Source organism: Lemur catta, chromosome 19 (genome assembly GCF_020740605.2).
Source record: "Lemur catta isolate mLemCat1 chromosome 19, mLemCat1.pri, whole genome shotgun sequence".
In the NCBI taxonomy this organism is placed as follows: Eukaryota; Metazoa; Chordata; class Mammalia; order Primates; family Lemuridae; genus Lemur; species Lemur catta.
This window is the reverse complement of record NC_059146.1, coordinates 21689854-21715245: the sequence shown is the minus strand read 5'-3', so window position 1 is coordinate 21715245 and position 25392 is coordinate 21689854. Positions and strand designations below refer to the sequence as shown.

The 25392-nt window shown below is 54.7% G+C and overlaps 3 protein-coding genes across 8 annotated transcripts; all 3 read left to right on the top strand.

Annotated features, from left to right (window-relative positions):
- Positions 1 to 271: 271 nt before the first annotated feature.
- Positions 272 to 6864, top strand: DNAAF3 (dynein axonemal assembly factor 3). Of its 6 annotated transcripts, XM_045532770.1 has the most exons (13): positions 272 to 374; positions 478 to 566; positions 873 to 1015; positions 1404 to 1497; positions 2883 to 3040; positions 3250 to 3432; positions 3551 to 3676; positions 3767 to 3889; positions 4214 to 4370; positions 4956 to 5070; positions 5291 to 5365; positions 5449 to 5807; positions 6777 to 6864. In XM_045532770.1, the coding sequence occupies exons 2-13, from the start codon at positions 482 to 484 to the stop codon at positions 6812 to 6814; spliced, it is 1656 nt and encodes a 551-aa protein (XP_045388726.1). In that variant the 5' UTR covers positions 272 to 374; positions 478 to 481; the 3' UTR covers positions 6815 to 6864. The 6 variants fall into 6 exon arrangements, with proteins under 6 accessions (XP_045388726.1, XP_045388725.1, XP_045388727.1 ...); XM_045532769.1 differs by lacking the exon at positions 6777 to 6864 and having other exon boundaries at positions 272 to 368; positions 5449 to 6220; XM_045532771.1 differs by lacking the exon at positions 6777 to 6864 and having other exon boundaries at positions 4214 to 4352; positions 5449 to 6220.
- On the top strand, positions 6800 to 10933 carry TNNI3 (troponin I3, cardiac type). Its single transcript, XM_045532775.1, has 8 exons — positions 6800 to 6930; positions 7222 to 7234; positions 7391 to 7489; positions 7911 to 7952; positions 8251 to 8382; positions 8891 to 8980; positions 9513 to 9689; positions 10791 to 10933. The coding sequence occupies exons 1-8, from the start codon at positions 6920 to 6922 to the stop codon at positions 10872 to 10874; spliced, it is 648 nt and encodes a 215-aa protein (XP_045388731.1). The 5' UTR covers positions 6800 to 6919; the 3' UTR covers positions 10875 to 10933.
- A 3238-nt stretch (positions 10934 to 14171) lies between these two features.
- On the top strand, positions 14172 to 24909 carry TNNT1 (troponin T1, slow skeletal type). Its single transcript, XM_045532767.1, has 13 exons — positions 14172 to 14424; positions 14539 to 14552; positions 14835 to 14864; positions 15104 to 15136; positions 15955 to 15976; positions 18372 to 18435; positions 18658 to 18774; positions 18995 to 19072; positions 20818 to 20931; positions 21140 to 21249; positions 23685 to 23775; positions 23908 to 23948; positions 24770 to 24909. The coding sequence occupies exons 1-13, from the start codon at positions 14393 to 14395 to the stop codon at positions 24813 to 24815; spliced, it is 792 nt and encodes a 263-aa protein (XP_045388723.1). The 5' UTR covers positions 14172 to 14392; the 3' UTR covers positions 24816 to 24909.
- The last annotated feature ends 483 nt before the right edge of the window (positions 24910 to 25392 follow it).

Below are 25392 nucleotides of genomic sequence, written 5' to 3'. Positions count from 1 at the left end.
CCTTTCTCTCTAAATTTCAATCAGCCCAGGACTCCTCCTGCCCAGAAATTTAGACCGACCCAGACTCCACCCCAGTCTCTTCCAGCTCCGCCCGCTTTCCACCAGCGCCGTCGTCATGACAACCGCGTCCACACATGCTTCTCTCTCCCAGGTGCGGGGAGCCGGCCCTCAGCGCTCCCATTGGCCAAAAGTTCTTAGCGGGCGGGCCCCGCCCACTCTCATTGGTCAATTGATCGCGGCGGGGCAAGCCCGCATGCTCCCATTGGCCGAATGATCGACAGGGCGAGGGCTCTGGGCAGCGGTTGTGGAGTGGACAGCAGCGGAGCACCGAGCAAGGAGAGAGGGGGCGTCCTGGGATATTTCGAAGGGTGAAGGTGAGGGGGGCGTCCCGTGGAAGCAGAAGAGAAAGAAGTGAGGGGCAGTGAGAGTGGAGTGGGGTGGACAACGTGTGGTATTCGCAGGATGTCCTTCCCGCAGGGCGATGACCACACCGGCGGGCTCCGGCACGGGCTTCGGCTCCGTGTCCTGGTGGGGCCTGTCACCGGCGCTGGACCTGCAGGCTGAAAGTGAGTCCCACCATGAATGGTCTGATACGTCGGCTGCCTTCACAGCCCGCGTAGACGGCCTTTCGGGACTCCCTGGCAGGGAGCGCGCCAACGTTCTCGAGGCTTCAACGGTGGAGGGCGCTCCCCCGTGGGCAGCTCCGGTGTCCTATCTGCGGACTGCAAATCCCAGAATGCTTAGAGGCACAGATCCCTTTAAAAGCTAGGCCAGGGGCGCGAGGCCTGCTGGGATTTGTAGTCCATGTTTTAGGGGCCGCTACTGGGGACGCTCTGTCGACCACCAGCCCCAGCCTGCTCTCGTCTTGCCAGGTTCTCCTGTGGACCCAGAATCAAAGGAAGATACAGAACACAGGATCCCCGAGCTAGATGTGCTGTTGCTGGGCTCTGTGGATGGGCGGCACCTGCTGCGGACCCTGGCCCGGGCAGCTCTCTGGCCTCGCAGGAGGTTCAACGTGAGCTAAGATACTGGGGTCGTGGAAGGAAGACGGTGAAGATGAGCACCCAGATCCCCGAGTTCTTGAGGAAGGAGGGGACTGGAATTCTAAAACCCTGAGTCCAGGAAGGAGGGACTGGAGATTGCTGGGTCTGAGGGAGGTGGAAGCTGGGAGACTGGGGCCATGCATCTTGAGTTTCAGAGGGAGGAACAGTCTAAGGACCAGGTCTCCTGAGTAATGGTGGGCGGGAGGGTTCTGGGGACCCAGACTCCTGTGTTTGAAAGAGGGAACTAGTGTACAAAACTCCTGGGTTAGTGGAAGGAGGAGGGTGAGGGCCCGTTCTCCTGGGTCTCTTAGGGGCCAGGAAGCAGTTCTCAGAATCCTTCTGCTCTGTCCATCCTTCCAGTTCTATGTGCTGGAGAATAATCTGGAAGCTGTGGCCAGACACATGCTGATCTTCAGCATAGCTTTGGAGGAGCCCGAGGAGATGGGGCTGCAAGGTCAGTTGCTAGGACCCAGGCATTCTGACCTCAAGTCCCCTCCCCCTCCCTACAGAGATTTTGGCATTTCAATGGTACAATTAAAAAAATTGGTCATTGTCCCCTGTTACATCATTTGCGACCTTAGAGCCTCAGCTTTTCACACCTGTAAAATGGGGCTAAATATAGTACCTCCTAGAGCCACTTAGAGAATTCTAGGAGAAAATCTACATGAAACTCTCAGAACAGACCATGACACAGTGCAAGCCTTCAAAATGTCCTACCATGAGAGAAGGCCAAACGAGATCAGACTTCCCAAGAGGTAGCAAGATCTGGGAAGGCAGAAGGTGATTATTTTCCAGTAACAACAACTTCAGCTTAGTGCCTAGAGCAAAGTCTCTGGACTGAGACAGGTGGTGTTCACATTCTGGCTCTGTTTGCTGCGTGGACTTGGGCCAGAATCCATACATTTCTGGGCCTCATTTCCACAATTATAAAATAGGGAACACAAAAATTCCTCCATCAATAGGATTCTTGTGAGGATTCACTGAAAAGTGCGTAGCACCTAGCTTATGAGATAGGTGATTATTATCTTTACCATGATCATAGATGGCCATTGTCATTTATGGCCCAGGACATTCAGAGTACATTGTACAATACACCTTGTTTAACTAGAACTAGACTAATCTATCTAACTAAAGGCTATGTAGTTCTAAACTAAAATGAAAGAATTTATATATAGGTATATGTAGATGTCTAAGTGTGTGTGTGTGTGTGTGTCATAGACAACTAAAGGTATTAATATATACAGACATCCCTCATCTACTGAGGATTGGGTCCAGGACCCCTGTAGACACCAAAATCCATTTTATAAGGGATGCTCAAGTTCTGTATAAAAGGGCATAGTATTTGTATATAACTTACACACATCCTTCCATATACTTTATATCATCTCTAGATTACTTGTGATTCCTACTACAATGTATTCTGTAAATAATTATACTGTTGGTTTTTTTCCCCCCTGAATATCTGTGGTGGATGCAGAAGCTGCATCTGTAATTCCCTCTTATACAATTCTTAAATGAGTAAAATGAAACAATTTAACACTATAACACTCAACACAAATATATCTCATCTCCATATCTATGTATCACCTTTTTCTTTTTTAAAGGCAAGGGAAATTTAAACATGAAATTCAGGATTGGGGTTACCTGGGAGGGTGTGGAGGAATAGGCCAGGAGACCTAGGTTAGGCCTCAGTTATTCTTCACCTAACCTCGGTTTTTGGAATGGGTGGGTAGTTTGCCAGGGTCCATTATTTTCATTATATGGCTACGAAATAATAATAAGATATTAAGGGTCTGATATCTGGGCTCACTCCTCGGCGTATCTTGCCCCTCCCCCTAGAGAGGAGCGAGACCTTCATGGAGGTGTGGGGGAACGCGCTGCTGCGCCCCGCGGTGGCCGCCTTTGTGCGCACCCGGGCTGACCTCCTGGCACACCTGGTCCCCGAGCCCGACCGCATGGCGGAGCAGCTGCCCTGGCTCAGCCTCAGCGCCCTCAAGGTACTGCCGCCCGGCTTCTGTCCCCTCCCCGTCTGGGATGCGGGAAGAATGGAAATGGGCAATCCAAAGCATCGCGTTGATGGAGCGGGCTGGGCGCATGGGAGAAACGGGAGAATTGTTCCCACCTCCTGGGATGGAAGGGAGGAGACGCCGCTCTCCCTGCAGCCCTCTCTCCCTCGCTCTCTCCCCTTGCGTGCCTGACCGCGCAGTTTCGCGAGCGGGACGCCCTGGAGGCGGTGTTCCGCTTCTGGGCCGGCGGGGAGAAGGCGCCCGAGGCCTTCCCCATGAGCCGCCTCTGGGACTCGCGGCTTCGCCACTACCTGGGCTCCCGCTATGACGCCCGGCACGGTGTCAGCGACTGGGACCTGCGCATGAAGCTGCACGACCGCGGGGTGAGGGGCCCGGGAGGAGGGACTGGCGGGGCGTTGTCGTAGGTCAGAGGGAGGAGGGGGGTGGGGGCCCACGTGCCAGGCTCGTTGAGGCCTCCCTGCTTCCCTTCCCACACCCCAGGCCCAAGTCATCCACACCCACGAGTTCCGACGCTGGCGGGACACAGGTGTCGCCTTTGAACTCAGAGATTCCAGCGCCTACCACGTGCCCAACAGGACCCTGGCATCCGGTCGCCTTCTGAGCTACGTGCGTGTCCACTCCCTGTCCTGGCCCGCTCCATCTCCTCTGGGACCTCAACATCGACCTCACCTGCCTCTTCTCTGCCTGCTTTCCCAGCGCGGGGAGCGCGTGGCAGCGCGCGGGTACTGGGGGGACATCGCCACGGGGCCCTTCGTGGCCTTCGGCATCGAAGCGGACGACAAAAGCCTACTGCGGACCAGCAACGGACAGCCGGTCAAGGTGTGCCGAGGGCCTAGAAGATGGAGGGAGGGGCCTTGCAACCCCCCGCCCCGCCCCAGCCCCACCTCCAGGCCCCGTCCCTCGCTCGGGGGCTGTACCTCCAAGTAACAGACCTTGCCCGCAACGTCCTGGGCACCAACCCCACAGGCTGGGACCCACCCCGATTCTATGTCTTAAACCCAGGCTGGAGAATCCGAGAGCGCCGGGGGCTATAGTCGCGGTTGCCAGCCCTCACCTTGTGCTCTCAGCCCCGCCCGATCATCTTGGCCCGGCCCCAGCGGGCCTGCCCCAAAGTCTGGCCACACACTCCCCTCTGTCCCGCAGACCGCGGGCGAGATCACACAACACAACGTGACAGAGCTGTTCCGCGAGGTGGCCGCCTGGGGACGCCCGAGAGCCACCCAGGGGGACCCGGAGGAGGAGCCCCAGCGCGCGTCTGGTACCGATGAGCCAGAGATTTCAGGTGATCCAAGGGCTTCAGGTGAGCCAGGGGCTTCAAGGCTCCAGGTATTCACGTCCGCGCGTGGCCGGACGTGGTTTGGGATGCCTGGGCAGGTGACCTCTCCTTGATATTCCGTCTCTTTTTCTCCTTTGTTTCTCTCCCTTTCCGAAATCCTGGCACTATTCTTAGGGTTCTGAATTCTAATGGTACCCACAGAGGTCTAAGCTGACCAAAAATATTCTAACAGGGTGCTGGGTTCCAGCTCCCCTCCGGACACCTTCTTCCCACCCCAGATTCTAGCTGTGCCTCCTTCTAACCAGCCTGGCCCTGGGTGTCTGTCCTACAGGGGATGTCCGTGTGTCCCCGGGCCACCCACACTCTTTCTCTTTCTAGAGTCTCAGTTGCCTGGTCTGTAAAATGGGTCTCTGGCTGCTGGGCTGACCTTCTCAGAATTTTCCAGGAATGCACCTCAGAGAAAAGACGAAAAAGGGCTTCAGGAGGACAAGGAGTGTTATCTCCAAGCTTTGAGTGTCTGCCCAGCTCTGACGTCTCTCTGTATCTCTCCGGGTTTCTGCGCCTTATGGCTCCACCTTCCCGAGGTGACCCCTCTCTGCCCTTCCCCAGGACCTCCTGCCCGGGAATCCTTCACTATCCACTTCCTGCCCCTCGATTCTGCTCAGGCGCTGCACCACAAGAGCTGCTACAAGGGCCGGTTCCAGCTTCTCTACGTGGCCTGTGGGTAAGAGGAGACACAGCTATGCTCACAGAGACCCAGGACCAGGCCTCCAGCCCTTCCTCTATCTGACCCAGGAGTCCATACCTTCTGCCCCCTCCTTCCCCAGGACCCCAGAGGTCCAGTTTCGCAGCCTCCTCCTGACTCAGCATCTGGGTCCCCAGCCCCCATCCTCCCCCAGGACCTGGGAGCCTTAATCTCAGCCTTCCTCCTTTCCTCTGTGCAGGATGGTCCATCTTCTCAGCCCTGAGCTTGGGGCTTGCGTGGCGCCCGGAGGGAACCTGATTGTGGAATTAGCTCGGTGAGCCAGCGGGGCACAGGGCAGGGAGTATCCTGGCTGGGGGCTAAAATCTGGGTCCCTAACATGCCGCTTCCTGTCTTCAGGTACCTGGTGGACCTGCGCCCGGAGCAGCTGCAGCAGTTCTCCACCAGGGTTGGGGAACTAGCTCAGGCAGCTGGATTCGCCCCGCAGACAGGATCCAGGTCTTCAGAGACCTTCGCTAGGTTCTGCAAGTCTGGGGACTCTGCTCTGCGCAGCATTGGACCAGCCTTGGAATCCGGAGCTCCGCCCCCTGAAGTTCTGGCCCCGCCTCTTGAAGCAATGAGCCCGCCCCATGGGGACCTGACCCAGCCTCTAGAAGGCCCGACCGCACCCTCTGCGCCCCTCCAGCTTCCCTCAGAATCTCAGGATTCGCTCGGGGAGGTTCTGGCTCCGTCCCAGGAAGTTTTGGCCATGCCCAACAGTGAGTCAGACTCCAAAACCCCAGAGTCTGACCTGACCTTCAGAGACTAAGTCCCTCATCTCTAACTTCAAAATCTGGCCAGAAAATTAGAACCCATTCGTATAATTCTGAACCCGCTGCTGAAATTCTCCATTTTACTCTTCAACACTCTCATTCAGCCCCAGAGGTGTTGCCAGAATTTCAAATTCCATTTTAGGGATTCTAAGTTCTATTCCTAGAATTCTAGATTGCTTTCTCAGAAATTGCATTCGTTGAGACTCTAAACCCCTTGCAGAGATCTGACACTGGGTCTCAGGCCCTCTGCTTCAGCCCCTTGTCTCCAGACATCCCATTGCTAACCCAGGGTTGGGAGTGTCTCCTCGCCGGGGCCTGGTCAGCTCCCAAGTGGTTCAAGTAAAGAGAGTGGGGTCCTCTTCTCTGTGTCCGAGTGTCTTTCCCGTCCTACGTCTGTCTCCACGACAAGGAGAGGGGAGGGCCCAGTGGTAGAGAGAGGAGACCAGAAACCAGATCCCCGGGTTTCCAAGTAGACTAGGGGTAGATTTTTCAGTGCTGTTGGCTGAGATCATGCCCTCTCCCCACCCACATGGATCCTCAAATTAATCAACAAAATTTACTGAGTGGCTAACAGGTCTAGGGCACTGAAACTGACCCTAAGAAGGTGAAAAAGACAAAGTTCTGGCCCTAGTGGCGACTGCAATTTAGTGAAGGACTAGGGTCTGGATTCCTGGGTCTGAGGGAGGGGCAGCCTGGGGGCCTGGAGGCCTGGGTCTGAGGGAAGAGGGGCTGAGGGCCCAGATTTTTCTGGGCCTGAGGGAGGAAGGGTCCAGAATCCCAGGCCACCAAGGTGGTGGGGTCATCCAGCTGGAGCCGGGCCGGCTCCACCCCTCACGCGCCCCATTATCTCGCATCCTGGGCATGGGAGGAGGGGGCAGCAGTATATTTAGTCTCTGTCCTCGCGCTTTATCTCAGTGTCCTCAGTAAGGCTTAAGCAGCTGGAACGAGACTGAACGTCTCGGGGGAACTTCAAGGTCACTCCGGACGCCCGCTCACTGACCCTCCAAAAGCCCCTGTCCCCTTCTCTGCCTCCAGCGATCCCCGGCCTGGGTCCCAGCATGGCGGATGAGTAAGTGAAGCTTGGTATCCCAGCGGCCTCAAGGGAGTGGGAGCTGGGCGATCTCCCGGGTTCCTGGGAGGGGCAATAGCTGCGAGATGGACCCCTGGCCTGGGAAGGGAGGTGAGGGTAGGACTCCTGGGTGTGCAGACCAGGTGAGACCTTGGGAGTCAGACTTCTGGGACCCGAGGAGGGGGAGCTGGTGGCCCCGGCCTATTGGTCAGAGGGGCCTCTGCGGTGTCTTGGGGGCGGACAGGACTCAGCCCACCATTAATCCCCTCTCCCCCGTTTCTCTCCTTCCAGGAACGGTGACGTGGTGAGAGCAGTGGGCTAAAGCTTTGGGCTGGGACCCCCACGGCCAGGGTGGGCGCTGCAGGGAGGGCCTGGGGCGGGAGGCTGCAGCCCTAGGAGAGGGTACGGGACGGGGCAGGGCTGGTGTCAGTGGTGACGCGGCTCTGCTCCTCCGACCCAGGCGGGCGAGCTGCCCCCGGCGCCCGCACCCGCGCCCGCGCCGGTGAGACGCCGCTCCTCCGCCAACTACCGGGCCTACGCCACGGAGCCGCACGCCAAGGTGGGGCGGGGCCCGGGGGGCGGCCAGGGCTCAGGTTTAGGGGTGTGGCCCGACTCCTAGGGACCGAGGGGAGGGGCCGGGGCCTCGGATGGGGGCGGGACCTTGGTATGGGCGGAGCCTATGCGGATGTGGGAATTCAGAGGCGGAGTTTCGTAAGGGTCGGACTCGGATTGGTGAGAGCCGCCTGTGGGCGGAGCTCCGTCGCCCAGGGGCCGGCTTGGGGAAAGTGGGCGGTGCCTAGCCAAAGTCAGAGCCCCAGATTGGTGGATAGGACTGAAAGGCGTGGCTTCCCGTAGGCTCTGGGCTCAAGTTGGAGGCGGGCCCAAATCTGGACGTGCTGGGGGTGGGGAGCTCTGAAGCCCCTACCCCAGTCTTGCCTTCAAACCCCCTCCTTGATTCTTGCTCCATCTCACCCTGGCAGAAAAAGTCTAAGATCTCTGCCTCGAGAAAACTGCAGCTGAAGGTAAGGATGGGCTGGCAGAAGGAACGGAGGATGCTTGGGGGGCGGGGCTTGACATTTGGGGTGAGGCTTCGGGTAGACGGATGGGTGGGAATGGGCGGGGCTTGGTTGTCAGGGGCTGGGCTTTACGTGGGCAGCCGTGCAGAAGGACTGACGGGGCTTTGGAATGATGGGGACCAAACTCTGGAGGACTGACGACGAGACCTGTGTTTAGAGAGCCATGCGGGGCAGAGGTGGCTTCGCCAGGCATAGTCTTTATCCCGTTACCCCGGTGGGCTGCTGTCCCCACACCCCTCTGCAGACCCTGATGCTGCAGATTGCAAAGCAAGAGCTGGAGCGAGAGGCGGAGGAGCGGCGCGGAGAGAAGGGGCGCGCTCTGAGCACCCGCTGCCAGCCCCTGGAATTGGCTGGGCTGGGCTTCGCGGAGCTGCAGGTACCAGCTCCTAAGGCAGGGACTCCTGCCCAGCCTGGGATCCTAGGTTTCTAGTCTCCAGTCTTGCATTCCTTGGAATTCAGGAGTACAGTCACTATCCCCCTTCTTCTCAGGACCCAAGGGTCCAATATCATAATCTTTGCCCTCAGAAATTGACATATCCAGCCTGCAGCCATCTACCATCTCAAAACCCAGAGGTCAGTTCCTCCAGCCCCAACTCTGTCAGGTTCTTGGGACTCCTGGCCCCTGTCACCCTTTGCATTCCCCTGGAGTCTGGACTCCTGCAATCTACTCCTCATTCATGACTATATTCTCGGGCGCCCAGCCCTTCCTCCCTCAGAATATGTAGAAGTTCAGCTCCCTCCTCCCCCAGGCCCAGAAGTCCAGGCCCCCAACCCTTCCTAGCCCAGATCCAGGAGTCCAGGCTTCCGGGTCCCCTTCTACCTCAGACACAGGAGTCCAGGTCTCCAGCCTTCCCCCCACAACACACACTATGTTCCTCCACCAGGACTTGTGCCGACAGCTCCATGCCCGTGTGGACAAGGTGGATGAAGAGAGATACGATGTGGAGGCAAAAGTTACCAAGAACATCACAGAGGTGGGAAGCACTGGGTAGTATGGGTGCCTTCAGGGTAGGGTGAGATGTCTGCGACTCTGGTCTCAGCCTGAGGCCTTGCAGCTTTTGGTTGCAGATCTTAGGAGACCCAGGACAACCGTGAGCCTGGCAGGGGTGGGGCTGAAGGATGAGTACAGTATAGCCGGGCAAGGCTGTTCCAGGCAGAGAACAGCACATGCAAAACCAGAAGTGGGAAAACATAAGATATGTTTGTGGGAATGTTTGGGTTATCAAGTGTTGGTAAATGAGCTCAGGCATGGGCCAGGGAATTGGGATTTGCATGTGGCTGGACAGGGATGTGTCAGTGGTTTTGAAAGATGAGGCTGGGACATTTCAGGGAGGGCTGCGGGTTCTAGGATCAGAAGCTTGGACTGGGATCTGGAGCTTGGAAGAGACTGGATGAGGCCTGGGCACTGGAAGACAGGATAGGGGTAGGAAAGGAGTGTAGAATGGAAGAGTGGGGCCAGGGGACACAGAGTGAAGTGTCTCCACCTTCTCATATGGCCACCCTCAGATTGCAGATCTGACCCAGAAGATCTTTGACCTTCGGGGCAAGTTTAAGCGGCCCACCCTGCGGAGGGTGCGGATCTCTGCAGATGCCATGATGCAGGCCCTGCTGGGAGCCCGGGCTAAGGAGTCCATGGACCTGCGGGCCCACCTCAAGCAGGTGAAGAAGGAGGACACTGAGAAGGTGAGTATGGGTTACAGCCAGGAAAGGGAGTGCTTAGGGGAGGGGCTGGTGGTGGCAACAATCGTAGGGCCTACCCTGAGGACAGATGGTGCCTAGAGTTGGGGGAGAAGCAGCTGGCAAGGGGTCCTCAATGGAAAGAACAAGAGGGACGTAGGAAATGCAAGAGGAAGACAGAAAGTAGAAGAGGAGGACAAGAAGTGCATTAGGGAGAAAAGAAGTAGCAAGGAGTCAGGAAATGCACGAGGGCTACAGGAAGTCCATGAGAGAGAAAAGAAGTGCATGAGGGAGACAAGAGGGGAAAGATAAGAGTATACAGTTGTTCCCCCTTGTCCACGGGGATATGTTCCAAGACCTTCAGTGGATGCCTGAAATCATGGATTGTATTGGCCCCTATATAAAGTATATTTTTATATAGATCTATATATACCTATGATAAAGTTTAAGTCAGGCACAGTAAGAGATTAAGACTAATAATAAAATAGAACAATAATGAGAATGTACTGTAATAAAACATGTGAATGTGGTCTCTCTTTCAAAATATCTTATTGTACTGTATTCACCCTTCTTTTCCTTGTGATGATGTACAATGCCTGCGTGATGAGATGAAGTGAGGTGAATGACACAGGCATTGTGATGTAGCATTAGGCTACTATTGACCTTCTGATGATATGTCCAGCTTTTAAATTGTTTATTTCTGGAATTTTCCATTTAACATTTTTGGACCATGGTTGATCAGGTAACTGAAATTGCAGAAAGCGAAACTGTAGATAAGTGGGGTTGTGGGGGCTTGGGGTGTGGACGTATAAGGATTACAGTAATAGGAAAAGAAGAAGGAAGGAGGGAGGGAAGGTGGAAGTGGAAAGGGGGAGACAGGAAGTGCATGAGGGAGACAGGAAGTGGAAGGGGGAGACAGGAAGTGCATGAGGGAGACAGGAAGTGCATGGGAAAATTGGCAGGGATTGTCTAAGGGGATAAGTGCACCAGAACCAGATACTTGGACAGGCATCTTGAGAATTGCCCAGCAGGCTGGAGGGAAGGTGGAGGATACTTGAGGGACTGAAAACCAGGAAGAGACCCTAACCTCTGACCCCATCCCCCCAGGAAAACCGGGAGGTGGGAGACTGGCGCAAGAACATCGATGCACTGAGTGGAATGGAGGGCCGCAAGAAGAAGTTTGAGGGCTGAGCCTGCCTGCCTGCCTGCTGCATTGGCCTTAAGGAATAAAGTTTCTCTCTGAGCTGGAAGTGGCTGTGTGTCCATTACCCTGAAGCTTAGGCATGACAGAGATGGGAAAACTGAGGGCAGGGCTCCTCCAAAGCCACACAGCAGGTCAGGGACAAGATGGATCTTCAATATAGGGCATGTTTGGCTCCTCTGCTCCATGTGGGGTGCACAGAGATGCCAAGGTGAAAACCCAAAGAGAGAGACACACAGAGACAGAGACAGACAGAGAGACATACTGGCAACAGAAAGATTGAGTCAGGAACACAGAGAGAAAGAGCCAGAAGGAGACCCAAAGGGGAGAGGGAAGACACAGATACATAGAAGGAAGTGCAAAGAACGGAGGGAAAAAAAGACACTGATATACTCATAGCGAAGCACAGAGACCATGGAGACCCTATAAGAGGCAGGAATAGGCTGGATATGGGGCTCATGCCTGTGATTCTAGCACTTTGGGAGGCTGAGGCAGGAGGATCACTTAAGCCCAGGAGTTTGAGGCTGCAGTGAACTATGCGGGAGATAAAGCAAGACCCTGTCTCATAAACAAAAAAAGAAAAAGAAAAGAAAAGAAAAGAAAGAAAGAAAGAAAGAAAGAAAGAAAGAAAGAAAGAAAGAAAGAAAGAAAGAAAGAAAGAGAAAGGAAGAAAGAAACAGAGAGCGAAAGAGGGAGAATTGTTGACACTAAAAGAGACATTCAGAAAGAGCTAGAAAGATAGAGGTATGAACATGGAGCCAGAGACCCAGAGCCAAAGAGAGACAGCAATGGGGCCATAGGCAGACAGAAATTCACAGAGAGACTGTGAGCTCCAACAGACACAGATACCGAGAGAGGCAGATGCACAGAGCTACCCACAGAACTGCAGAGACAAAAACACACAGAGAGACACGTGGAGGAAAATGCCCTTTGAGGGACCCAGAAAGGGACAGAGAGATGCAGAGAGAGCCCAAGACAGAGACCCAAAGAGGGACCCTGAGAAACGCACAGAAACAGAAACACTAAGACTGAGACCATGAGAGAGAGAGATACCTAGAGGCATGGAGGTGTGGGGAAGCCAGCTCCCCAGGGCTGGTTTGAACCTAGAGGTCAAGGTCGTGGATTAGCTGGGAAGGGGGAGAGGGATACCAAAAAAGATCAGTGTCAGATGGGGGGGAGGTTGGGAGGGTACGTCTTGCCAGCCTAATTGACACGCCATCCTCTCCCCTCCCCCCTGCCACACCTGCTTCCCAGCTTTAGTGCCTGTTGTCACCAGGGTGGAATCCTGGTGGCAGACAAAAGGGTGGGGGCGGGGAGGGGGAGAGATGGACAGAGACACACACACAGATACACAGATGGGGAGCCACAGGGACAAAAGGGAGACAGAGACAACAGAAACAGAATTCCAGAAATGGAGGGACAGAAAGAGGGAACAGAGAGATGGAAACAGGAAGTATCCCTTGTACCCGTTTTGTCATTAAGCATTCTCCAAGGGCCTACTGGGTGCTGGGCCTAGGGCGTCAAAGCACAGGGTGCATTTTGCTATAAGCGAGGGAAATAGTGTGGAGCATCACGGGGAGCCTGGGGTGCGTGACCGAAGCTGGGGCTCCTGGGCAGCGCTGATTGGGGTGGAGAGCTGCTTGGAGCACCCAGCAGTCGCTTGGACCCTGAGTGGGGAGCCAGAGGCAGCAGGGCAGTCTCCAAGTTCTCAGACCTGTGTTTGAGCAAAGGAATTCTCTCCCCCTCCCTCTCCCCCCAGGGCGGGGCTGAGCATCCAGCTATAAACCTCAGGGCTGCTTCAGCCCCTCAGGAAGTCTCAGCCTGCCTTTACCGCATCTGCAGACCCAGCCTTAGGTAAGGGACTCTGCAGGGCTCTTTGGTCTCCACAGTGTCCCTGGGGGAGGAGGCAGGAGAGAGGTGGGGAAGATGAGGGGTGTGGGGAGGAGCTGTGGAGGTAGAGAGGGCATGAAAATGGAGGCCTGGGAATTTGAGAGGCTTGGACTTTAGGGGGACTCAGGACGGAGGGGAAAGTATTAGGATTTGTAGGGTACAGAATCTGGGAGTGCCAGGATTCGGATGACCCAGAATATATTAATAATTAATAATAACATCCTTAGGATCTCAGAGGTCTCAGAGTCTGGGAAAATCTCAGAAATCAGGGATATCTGAGCTTGGAGGTCAGACAATTTGAGTATCAGGATTTGGGGTCTCAGACTCTGAGGGTATCAGGACTGGGAAGGGGCCTTAGAATCTGGGGTTTGGGGAATGGAGGTCTCACATTCTGAGGTCTTATGATTAAAAGTGTCAGCCGTTGTAGTATCATAATTTGGGATATCATGAATTGGGCCTCCGAGTTTGGGTATCAAGATTTTGAGGGTCTCATAATCTTGAGGTTTCAGAATTTAGGTTTCAAGACCCGCGGGTCTTAGGATATCCAAGCCCACGTCTGGATTATCAAGAACTGGGGCATGGTGGCTCATGCCCATAAACCCAGCAATTTGGGAGGCCAAGGTGGGAGGATCAGTTGAGGCCAGGAGTTCGAGACCAGACTGGGCAACACAATGAGACCTTGTTTCTACGTTTTTAAAAAATTAGCAGGGTGTGGTGGCATGTGCCTGCAGTCCCAGCTACTCAAGAGGCTTGAGGCAGGAGAATCCCTTGAGTCCAGGAGTTTGAGGCTGTAGTGAGCTATGATCTCACCACTGCACTCCAGCCTGGGCAACACAGCGAGACCATGTCTCAAAATAAAATAAAATAAAACAATAAACTAAAAGAAAATAAATGAAATAAGATAAAAAGAATTGAGGCCTCAGAATCTGGAGGTATGAGGACTTGCTGGGCTCAGAAACTAGGGCCATCATAAACTGGGTTCTCAGCGTCTATGGGTATTGGGATTTGGGGGGCCTGTTAACCTGGGCACCTTGGAGCCCCGGGGATCTGAAAGGTTGGGGCAGTCACTAAATATGTAGGGGTCAGGATGAGGTCTGTGGACAGAAACTGCTCTCCACACACCCACCCCCTCCATGGATATGGGTGAAGGTGAAAAGAGGAGACAGGTGGGAAGATGACCAGCCAAAGGGGAGGGGCTGGGGTGGGAGAGGGGACGGGTGTGACTAATTGTCCCAGGAGCTCCCTCTCCTCAAATCCCTTCTTAGGAAATGTCCTCTCTTTCACCGTCTGTGGCATTCCCCCAAAATAGCCCCTGGGGGTGGGGCAGCTATTGTCTTCAGGCCACTGTCCCTTCTCAAATGCCTCCTCCTAATCCCAACTCAGATCGGGTTCCGTGGACCTGTCATAGGACAAAAGAGGACAGCTGTGGGGACAGGGGCGGGGTCTGCAGCCAGGGGCTGTGCCAGGACCACACCTCTCACGCCTGTCCTCAGGCTTGGCCTAAATTCCACGACCGGGCCGTCCTCCCTCAGACCCGGGTCCGCGCACCCAGACGCCCTCCTCCTTCGGGACCTCACCCCACACGGCCTTTTCTCTCTGGCCCTTAGGTCACACCAGGATGTCGGACGCCGAAGAGCAGGAATATGAGGAGTGAGTGATGCTGGCGGGAGCGGTTGGGGGCGTGGAGAAGTGGAGAGACTCTCCTGCCCCCGCAAATGTCTAACTCTCCTCCTCCCTTCTGTCCCCCCAACACCGGGTCCTCAGGGAGCAGCCAGAAGGTGAGTGGGGAGGAGGCTGGCCTGAGCGGGTGGGAGGCGAGAGGAGGTGCGGCCCCTTCGCGGGAGGGGGGGTTCGCCCTCCGGGACCCCCGCCCCGTCTCCGGGTTTCGAAGCGTTTCCCAGTCCAGTCTCCGCGCGGCCGGTGCCCGTTTGCAGCCGAGCCCAGAGGGGTCACCCAGTCCAGCTGAGACTCCAACCCTGGTCTCTGGCCACCCGATCTCCCCTGCCCCACGCCCCCCGGGGTCCTAACGCGTTCTCTTCTCTGCCCCCATCTTCTTCTAGAAGAGGAGGCTGCAGAGGAGGAGGAGGAAGGTGAGGTCCTGGACTCCGCAGGCCCGGAGCTGGACGCGGGGTCCCGGGGCCCGGCCGGGTGGGGGCGGGCCGGGGGCCTGGGGTGGAGGCCGGGCGGGGGGTGGGGGCTCCCGAGGGCCTCGGCCCCAGTTCCATTAACAGCCTCTCGGTCTCTCCCCTCTCTCCCCTCCCGCACCCGGGCGTGGCCGCTCCCCTCCCGCGCTCCCCAAACCCTCGCTTCTCCTCCCGCCCCTCCCCAGCCCCCGAAGAGCCGGAGCCGGCGGCAGAGCGAGGTAACCGCGGCTGCTTCGCTTCCCGAGACCGATTTCGGGGGCCCCGAGGGACCCCCGACATCATCGGGCCCCGACCTCCCACATCTTCCCCCACCCACACCCCGTAACCCATCCCCAGGCCCGGTCCTTTAAGCCCCGGAGAGCCCCGCGCCCTCTCGTGGCCGCGAAGGGAAATCGCCTGGCAGTGGCTTTAACCATTTCCCTTCCTTCTTAAAGGGACCGACACCCAAGCCTTCTTCCCCAGCCTGGAGGAATACTTATAGAAGGGTTGGATGTTTGCGGAGAGCCACCACCCCGTCCTCCCCTCATCTTTGTCTGTTATTTTTTTTCCCTCATATACATTCAAAGGTTGGGGCCTGGAATTTGGGGCTGCAGAAGAGCCTAGAACTGGGAGACTGTGTCCCCCAGGGGGAGGGGGCTGGGGACAGAACTCTGGGGTCACTGAATGAAGAGAGAGGTTGGGCCCCCCTGCACTGCTGGGTCCCAATGGAGGAGGACAGGAGCTTTGTGTATATAAATGTGGAAAGGTCTGGGGGTTTGGCCTCTTGGGTTTCTTGGGTTCCCAGAAAGCTGGGGTGGGGGGCTCCCACACCGGTTCTGAATGTATATCTGATGCGTGTGTCCCTCCTCCTTTACGGCCACCCTGTCTGCCCTTCCCTTTTTCTTCTCCCCAAACCTCTCCCCAGAACTGGACTCCAGAGTCCTTCCCTGGACTCCTGGGGGCCGAGGCTTGGGGGTTCCCTCCCCAGGGTGTGTCAGGCCTAGCCACACCCCCAAACTCTTGCTAATTATGTCTTTGTGTCCCCCACCACCAACAGAAGAGGAGCGCCCCAAACCAAGGTGAGATCCTATGGGGATGGGGGTCCCAATCACATCATCCTAAATATTTCCCCCCACCTCCAGAGACAGGGAGTGAAAAAGGCAGAAATTGAGGGGAGATGTTGAAATAAAGCAGATAGCAGTCAACCATTCCTTCTTTCAGCAGACATTTCTGGGAACTTCCCACTGTGTTTAACAAGTTAACCCTGGCCGGGCGCGGTGGCTCACGCCTGTAATCCTGGCACTTTGGGAGGCCGAGGTGGGAGGATCACTCAAGGTCAGGAGTTCGAGACCAGCCTGAGCAAGAGCGAGACCCAGTCTCTACTAAAAATAGAAAGAAATTAACCGGACAACTAAAAATATATATAGAAAAAATTAGCCGGGCGTGGTGGCACATGCCTGTAGTCCCAGCTACTTGGGAGGCTGAGGCAGTAGGATTACTTGAGCCCAGGAGTTTGAGGTTGCTGTGAGCTAGGCTAGGCTGATGCCATGGCACTCTAGCCTGGGCAACAGAGTGAGACTCTGTCTCAAAAATAAATAAATAAATAAATAAATAAATAAATAAATAAAAACCAAGTCAACCCTGTCCACCACCCTATTGGTGAAACAGATCCAGACACAGTGATGCAAGACCAAGGTACCAGAGCAACACAGGTGGAGGCCCTATGTTTGCCCTGGGCAATCAAGGAACGCTTCTCAGGGGAGGTGATGCCTGAGTCCTAGGTGACAAAGGCTTTGACACCTGAAGGGGGTAGTAGGGACATGGTAGGCAGAGAAGGCTGTGTGGTATGTACTAAGTCCCGTGGCTGGATATAGACCCGTCCAGGGAACAGATGTGGGCACAGGTCATTCTAATAACGAGGATCCTAAGCAAGGCAAAACAGCAGATGCTCTGAGAGCTCACTGTGCTAAGAGGACACATACTAGGAGGCCCAGGCTTGGAGGTACAATGAGGGAGCAATCCAAGTAGGGAAAAAAACTAGAAGCCGAATTTCTCCGGATATGGATGAGCAGTGGTGTGGATTTCATGGAGGCTGGAGTGTAGGATGCAAGAAGGGGCGGGGCCATGGAGTGGAGGGGCGGGGCCTCACTATTCCTGCGGTGTGGGGGCCCTTGGAAGGGTTTTGAGCAGAGGAGGCATTGGCCGGGATCTGGACCAGAGAGCACAGATAGAGAGATAGAGAGACCCTTCGCTTCAGGGTCAGCGAAGGCTGGTTGGTGCAGGTGAGGCCGCGGGGGTGGAGTATGTCAGGGCAAGGGCATCACAGGCAGAGGGCACAGCACATGCAAAGAAAAGCCCAGGGGTTCGAAAATGCATGACCTGGTCAGGGAACCAGGAAATGTGTGTGTTTGTGAGTGAGTACAGGAGATGCTGGAGAAGCTGGCTGGGGCTAGAGGGGGAAGGGCTTTGAGTGCCAGGCTGGTTGCTTTGACTTCATCCTAAAGGCAGTGTGGAGTTGCAGGGAGGGACCGAGCTAGCTCTGGGTGTTAGGAAGGTCCCTCTGGAGTCATAGAGGAGGATAAGCCACATGCTGGAGGCAGGGAGGCCAGAGAGGAGGCCGGAGTGACGGTGCAGGTGAGAGGGGAAGAGGTCTAAGCTGGAGCAGGGACGTGGGGTGGAGGGGAGAGAATGGACTGAGAAAGAGGCAGGACTTAGGAAATTACTGGGGCCAGGAGAGGAGGAGGTGAGGACAGCTCCCAGGGCTCTCTGGGGGAACCAAAAGGATGCTGGAGCTGCTGCCTCCTTCTTGGAGTCGTCAATGAGCTCTGTCGGAGCACAGCAGGTGGGGAGCTGGGACATGTTCAGGAGACGTCTGTTAACCTGAGCCTGGGGCTCAGGAGAGAGTCTGAGCTGGAGACAGACTTGGCGAGTCCTCGGTAATGGCTGGTAACTGAAGTCGCTAGAGTGAATGCCCTTGGCCATAAGAGTGCCCGTGAATGAACAGACGGGCAAAGGAAGACTCTCCAGTTTCCCCAGGGGGGGACAAGGAGACAGACATGGGACAGCCAGAGAGGTGGGAGGCAGATGAGAAGGCTCTGCCTCAGATACCCAGGAAAGGGAGAATTCCAAGGAAGCCAGGGAGAGGGCTGGGGGCTGGCCTTCACCTACATTCTTTTACTACCACATTTTCAAGAGTACAATGAAACAGGTAAAATTAATTTTCATAGCATATTTTATTAAACCCATTATGTCTGAAATTTTACCACTCCAACATGTCATCAGTATAAACCAATCCTAGTGAGGTGTCTGACATTCTTCGGTTGGCACTGACGGTCCATCTCAGTCCCCGCCGGCCACATTTAAGGGAGTCGGAAGCGGGGGTGGCTACCGGCTGCCACAGCAGACAGCTGCAGTCCCCGGGCCGGGTCAGGGAGGCCGGCTACTCATGGTCTTCGTCCCTCTCTGTCCCCTCAGCCGTCCGATGGTGCCTCCTTTGATCCCCCCCAAGATCCCAGAAGGGGAGCGCGTTGACTTCGATGTAAGTAACAGGCACCGGGTCCCCAGGCGCGGTTGCTGCTAGTCCTCACGGCGCCTTCGTGCCAATCAGGAGCAGGCGGCCTGCTGCTCCGCGTTTGGGAAGCGTGTCCTTAGAGTCGCCGACCAGTGACTCATCGCCTCCTGCTGGGAAGGGCTCCCCGCTGCCTGCGCCTGGCGCAGGGTTTCTGGGTCTCAGGCCCGGCTGCTCTCTGTCCCCCGGCAGGACATCCACCGCAAGCGCATGGAGAAGGACCTGCTGGAGCTGCAGACGCTCATCGACGTGCATTTTGAGCAGAGGAAGAAAGAAGAAGAGGAGCTGATCGCGCTGAAGGAGCGCATTGTGAGTCGGGGGAGTCCCGGGTCCCCAGATTCTTTCCTCGTTCTGTGCCGCCCCCTCAGGTCTCGGGGAGAGAGCGGAGAATGGTTTCTGTCCCATTACGGAACGGAGGCCAAGACTTTGGGGAATTTACCCAAGTCGGTGGCCACACTCAAGCCTGCTCTGGGGAGGAATGACTCCGGGAGGGGGGTCTCTGCACCCCCACATGCTTCCCCTCCTGTAGGAGCGGCGCCGGGCGGAGAGAGCCGAGCAACAGCGCTTCAGGACGGAGAAGGAACGCGAGCGTCAGGCGAAGCTGGCGGTGGGTGCCTCCCCTTCCCTGCGAGACTGCGTGGCTCTTCCTCAGCTGGGCGCTCCATTTTCCATTTCTGATATTCTCTGTCGTCCTGAGAAAACCCCCACGCTGTATTCTTTAAGGATCTTTCTGTTGGAAGTGGAAATCCCAACCCAAACTGGATTTAGGAGAAAGAGAATTTTATCGGCTCATATAACTAGAGCTTGGCTTGCTTCAGGCATGGCTGGATCAAGGGACTCAAATGATATCACAAAGACGGAGCTTTTCTCTTCCCAACCCTTGGCCCACATGTTGTGGACACTAGGGTGACCGGCTCCTGGGACTTTCCTGGTTTTATCCCTGAAAATCCTGCATCCCATGAGTCCCAGGCACACTGGAATGGTTGGTGTCCCTACTGGACACCCTGACTCACAGGGTGGCCACCAGCAGCTCCAGCTTAAACTCCTCTTTTCTCTCTCTACTGCACAAACCCTGGGGTGTGTTCAGACTGTTCACCTGTCCGTCATGGGGCTGATCACTGGCTAGTTTGGGGAGAGTGGTTAGAATTCTTTGAGTGGCTCAGACCTTGGAGACATCACCCACCTCGGCATCAAGGAGTGGGTCCTCACTCCAACCATTTTTAAAGAGTAACAGTAGGGTAGGGAAATAGGCAGAATAACGTTCCCCAAAGATATCCACATTCTACTCGCTGGAGTCTGTGAGTGCATTAGCTTGCACAGCCAAGGGGGGTTTTATGAATGTGATTCAGTCAGGATCTTGAGATGGGAAGATTGTCCTGGATTATCTGGGGGGCCCAATGTTATCATGTGGGTCCTTAACACAGGGAGGAAAACAGGTCAGATCCAGAGAGATTTGAAGATGCCTTTGAAGGGGGAGGAAAGGGCCACAAGCCAAGAACTGCAGGTGGCCCCTAGAAGCAGGAAAGGGAAGAGAATAGACTATCCCCGAGAGCCTCCAGAGGGATCCAGCTCTGTTCGTGCCTTGATTTTATCCCAGTGAGACTCATTTCAGACTTCAGACCTGCAGAACTGCAAGATAATAGCCTTGCACTGTTTTAAGCCAGTAAGTTTGTAAATTAATGCAGCAATAGGAAAGTAATTCAGGTAGGGGATGCCGGCTGTGCAGAAAACCGCGTCCACCTCACCACCCTTTCAGTGGGCAGAGAGGGTTCAGTGTGGATAAGTCACTGCTCATGGAATATGCAGTGTAGCCTTTCTGGAACATTGTAAATGGCTTCACTAAACATTCTAGAACCCCTTCCTCAGGCTCAAGCCCATCAGCCTCTTTAGTGCCCCAAGCCCCCAGTCCTATCACCAGTCACCTTTGTTAACCCTCTGAAAATGAATTTTCATCTCATGAGATTAAGGGAGACCAAGGCTCAGAGAGGTTAGGTATCTGGACTGTGGTCACACAGCAAATTTCGCCATTGGCTATTCCGGTTGGGGGGATGCAGAGGAAGCAAGCATATTCCTCCTCTCTCCTCATTTTGATTTTTGCTGGGAGGATATTAAGGCCCGGAGAGGGGAAGGGACTTGCAGGTGGTCACACAGTCAGGCCTGGAGGGGCTGGGAGGGGGCTCTTTCATTTTTGCCAATCCTGATGTTCCCCTTGCTTCTCGGGCACTGGCTCTGATGGATCCTTGTGCCCCAGCTTCACTCAGCAGGGCAATGAGCCCCCTCCTTCCCATCCCAGGGCCCTCCTCCCTCCGTCCTGGAGGGGAGCCCGTGGGGTTCACCCCTTTCTTCCCACAGGAGGAGAAGATGCGGAAGGAAGAGGAAGAGGCCAAGAAGCGGGCAGAGGATGATGCCAAAAAGAAGAAGGTTCTGTCCAACATGGGGGCCCATTTCGGAGGTTACCTGGTCAAGGTGAGTTCAGCATGCGGTAGCCTGAGGTCTCAGTTCTGAGGGAGGAGGGAGTGGAGGGTTCAGATTTCTGGTTCCGGATGGAGGAGAGAATAGGAGTATGAACTTCTGGGTCTGAGGGAGGAGGGCCTGGGTGCCTGGGTTCCTGGGTCTGACCCTCGTCCTGGGGGATTTGACCTCCAGCTCAAGGTGCCCCCTCCCCAACCCTCAGGCTGAACAGAAGCGTGGGAAACGGCAGACAGGGCGGGAGATGAAACAGCGAATCCTGTCTGAGCGTAAGAAGCCTCTGGAAATTGACTACATGGGGGAGGACCAGCTCCGGTAGGTGGTGCGGGGGGCTTGGGGGTGGAGGGGCCTGGGTTTGAGACAGAGAGATGAGAACCCTTGCCCAGACTCAGGTAGGCAGATGCCCTGGGTCTGAGCCCTGGTGCTGTGTGACTCTGGGCAAGTGCTCCCCCTCTCTGGGCCCCTGCTGCCTTCTCTGTGAAACATGTCATTGATCACTGATACAGAACCCACTGTGGCCTTTAGACTCTGGCAGGTCACATAGAGGGGAAGCTGGACAAGATGGCTCCCCCCATTTAGGAGATTTTGTTAACTTGATAATGTGCCACGGGAGCTCAGGATGGGCTCTTTTACCTGAATAAAAATCCGATGTGCTGGCAAGAATTTTCTAGCCGAATTCCTGTCCCATGGGACTCTGCCTCCTTCACATCCCGTTGCCAGGACAGCCTGCATCCCGTGCTAAGCCACAGAGGGAAGGCTGGGGAGGGCCTTTCCTTCAGGCCTGTCATCTGCTTCTTGACGGGGCGTGGCTGGGGCACAGCTGGGACATGGCTCAAATTGTCAGAAACTTCAAACCGCTCAGAGGTGGCATCGTGCTAGGTTTTGGAGCTCAAGTGCTGAGGACACTTGCCCGGGCGCAGTGCTAGCTCCACCAGCTACTGTGTGACCTTAGTCATGTTGTCTAACGTCTCTGGACCTCCCATCCCTCATTGGTGAAATGAGGATATGATAAATCTACCTCACAGAGTTGTGAAAGCTCAACGAGATAATGATGATGATGATGATGATGATAGCAGCAGCTTCCTCCTAGGGAGGGTTTACAATCCTATGAGGTAGATACTATTATCATCCTCATGTTACTAATGAGGAACCTGAGGCACAGAGAGGTTAAGTAACCTTTTCAAGGTTGCACAGCTAGCAAGTGGAAGAGCTGGGATTTGAACCCCGGGAAGTCTGGTGCAATAGTCCTCACTCTTTGCTTTCACGCTGTAAAGTAGCTTGATGGTAAATATTTAACAGCTGGCTCTCCAGGGGAAAAAAGTCTAGATTTAGCACTTGCCCATTTCCATTGTATAAATACTCCTGCCTTGCTGACTTCTGACTCCCAATGTGAGGGCACTGAATGTGGAGCTGGGAAAACACGTGCACAGTTCTTGGAAGCCTTGGAACCAGCTCTGCGCCCTCCCGCCATGTACGTGATTCATGTAAGATATCATCACGGGCCTGGCATAAAATAATATGCGGTCGATACTCATTTTTTTCTTTCTCTTCCTTTGTTTGTCCCCTGCCACATACTCGTAATTTAGTTCCAGTACTATTTTTTGAGGATCTCAAGTTGCCTAAATTTTATTTATTAGATAGAAACCAGAGGCATATGAGGGGGCTATAAAATTCTTAAATAAAATACACCACAGAGGAGAAGGCATTTAAAAGCCATTAGCCAGCAAACAAACGAACACACACACACACACACACACACACACACAAACAAACCCTAAGGAGTGCCAATAATAATAAAATGAATACTAAGATTAGCTTTATTGAGTATTTGCTCTATGCCTGTATACCAGGTACCTGACATGCGTTATCTCAGCCCACAACAGCTCAGTGCAGATTTTTTATCAGTTAAGAATAAGTTTGGCCTCCAGTAACTGAGGTCTGACTACAGCAGCCTAAAATACAGAGGTTTAGTTTCTCACATAGAAGATATCTGAAGGTCAGTAGTCCACGGCTGGTATGGCAATTCTACAAAATCATCAGAGACGCATCCTATTTTTCTGCTCTGTCACTTTTAGCCTCATATGTCCATTCTCAAAATCACCTCATGGCCCAGTATGGCTGCTGGAACTCCAGACATCACATTCATGACCCAAGCAGCAGAAAGAAGTTCCAAGAGAAGAGCCACAAAGTCTTTCTTGGAAGCCCCACTGGAATGACCTACTTTCACCCCACTGGGCATCCCCACCTGTAAGGGAGGTTGGGAAATGTAGTTTTTCAACAGAGCCAATTGCACAAGTTTCTGTTTTTAAAGAAGAAAGAAACAAAGGATGTTAGGCAGGCAACCAGTCATCTCTTCCACCGTTTTATTTATATATTTTTTGTAGACAAAACAGGATTTTAAAAGAAGTCACTTGACTGGAGTCATAAGCGCGAGAATGGTAGAAGTGGGATTTGAACCGGGGGTGGTTTCTGACTCTGGAGCCTGGGCTCTTAACCCTGAATGGCATCCTCCTTTCCCCTGGGAAAACGTGAGATCTCTCTCCATTTTGGAGGTGGAGAAAGTAGGCCCAGATTTAAAAACCTTTGGCCTCAAATATTAACCAAATGCCGCCAACAACACTGAGCTTGGAGACTTGCTGTGTGGCTTTGGGTGGTTCCCCCAACCTCTCTGGGCCCGAGTCCTTCTCCACCTCCTCTGGGCCTGAGGCGTGCCCTGGCTCTCCTCCATCGTGACCCTCCTGCCCTGCCAGGGAGAAGGCCCAGGAGCTGTCAGACTGGATCCACCAGCTGGAGTCCGAGAAGTTCGACCTGATGGCAAAGCTGAAGCAGCAGAGATATGAGGTGGGACTCGCCTTTGTAGGGGGACTGCCATGGGCTGGGCTGGGCTGGGCTGGGCCAGGTGGGGAGGGCAGGGAAGGGGTGGGCGGCCGTCCCACTTGCTGTCCCCACCAGCATCTCCCTCCTGCTCTGCAGATCAACGTGCTGTACAACCGCATCAGCCACGCCCAGAAGTTGTGAGTGTGACCTGCTCCCCCTCCAGACACCCCCCTATCCCACATCTCTCTCCTCCCTCTGTGGGTGCCCATCCCCTACCCCCTCTTGGTATCTGCCCCTTTCTCTGTCTCTGTCCTTTGTTCTCTGGGACACTCTCATTCCCTGTCCTCCTCTCTCTGCCCTTGGTCTCTCAGGTCTCAATCCCTTTGTCTGTGTCCCTCTAAATCTGTGGTCCTCGAGGGTGTGAGGGGAGGGCAGTCCTAGCTCCCAGAGGACATCGGGCAATGTCTGGAGAGATTTAGTTGTCACAACTGGAGAGGGACCACAGGCATCTAGAATGTAGAGGCCAGGGACGCTGTCCAACATCCTACAATGCACAAGATAGGGCCCCACACAGCAAAGAATAATTTGGCCCCAAATATCTGTAGGGCTGAGGCTGAGAAAGTCTCTTCATCTCTCTCTCTCTCATTCCCTGTCGCTTTCACCCCAGCCTCCCCTGCCCCTCTTGCACATTACTGACCCTCAGATCGCCCAACCCTTCTCCCCACCGATCTCCCGACTCTGGCCCCTGACTCATAAACATGTATCAGCACCCACGTGAATATCCTGAACTCACCTACAAATATTATCAACTCCCACGTGTCAATGAAGCCTCTAACCACCAGCCACCCCACCCAGATTGTTAAATCTGAATGAGACGCCCATTGCCAGTTGAGCGCCTTTGCTCAAATCTTCCTCTGGGCGGGGAGGGCTAATATTTTGGGGGATGGACTTCCTGAATTGGGGGCTCAGAGGTTGGAAGGGCCCCCCTCCTTCCTAATACCACCTCCTTCTCCTACAGCCGGAAGGGGGCAGGGAAGGGCCGCGTTGGAGGCCGCTGGAAGTGAGGACGCCGGGACAGTGGCCCACCTTGAAGCCCCCGGGAGCCCTCGGAGTGTTTGTTCCATCCGTAGCGTGAAATAAATGCTCCCCCTGTCGATACCCGCTGAGTTTCTTTGATGTTATTATTCTTGATATGCCTCCGGCCTCTCACAGCTAATCGACTTATTATCACCGAGGAGCTGTTGCTTGGGAGAGTGTCATCAACAGTCACTAAAATGACAGGGCAAGTTGAGGCCTCACACACTGCTGGTGGGCATGTGAAATGGTGCACATGCTTTGGAAAACAGTCTGGCAGTTCCTCAAAGAGTGAGACAGAATTAACATACGACCCAGGAATGTCACTCCTAGGTATGTGCCCACGAGAAGCAAAAATATATATGTCCACATGAAAACTTGACATGAACGTTCATAGCAGCATCTTTCATAACAGCCACAGGTAGAAACAACTCAAGTGTCCACCAACAGGTTGGTATGTCCACACAGTGGAACATTGTCCAGCCATAAGAGGGAATGAAGTACTGATATAGGCTGCAATGCGGATTAACCTTGGAAACATATGCTAAGGGAAAGAAGTCAGACACA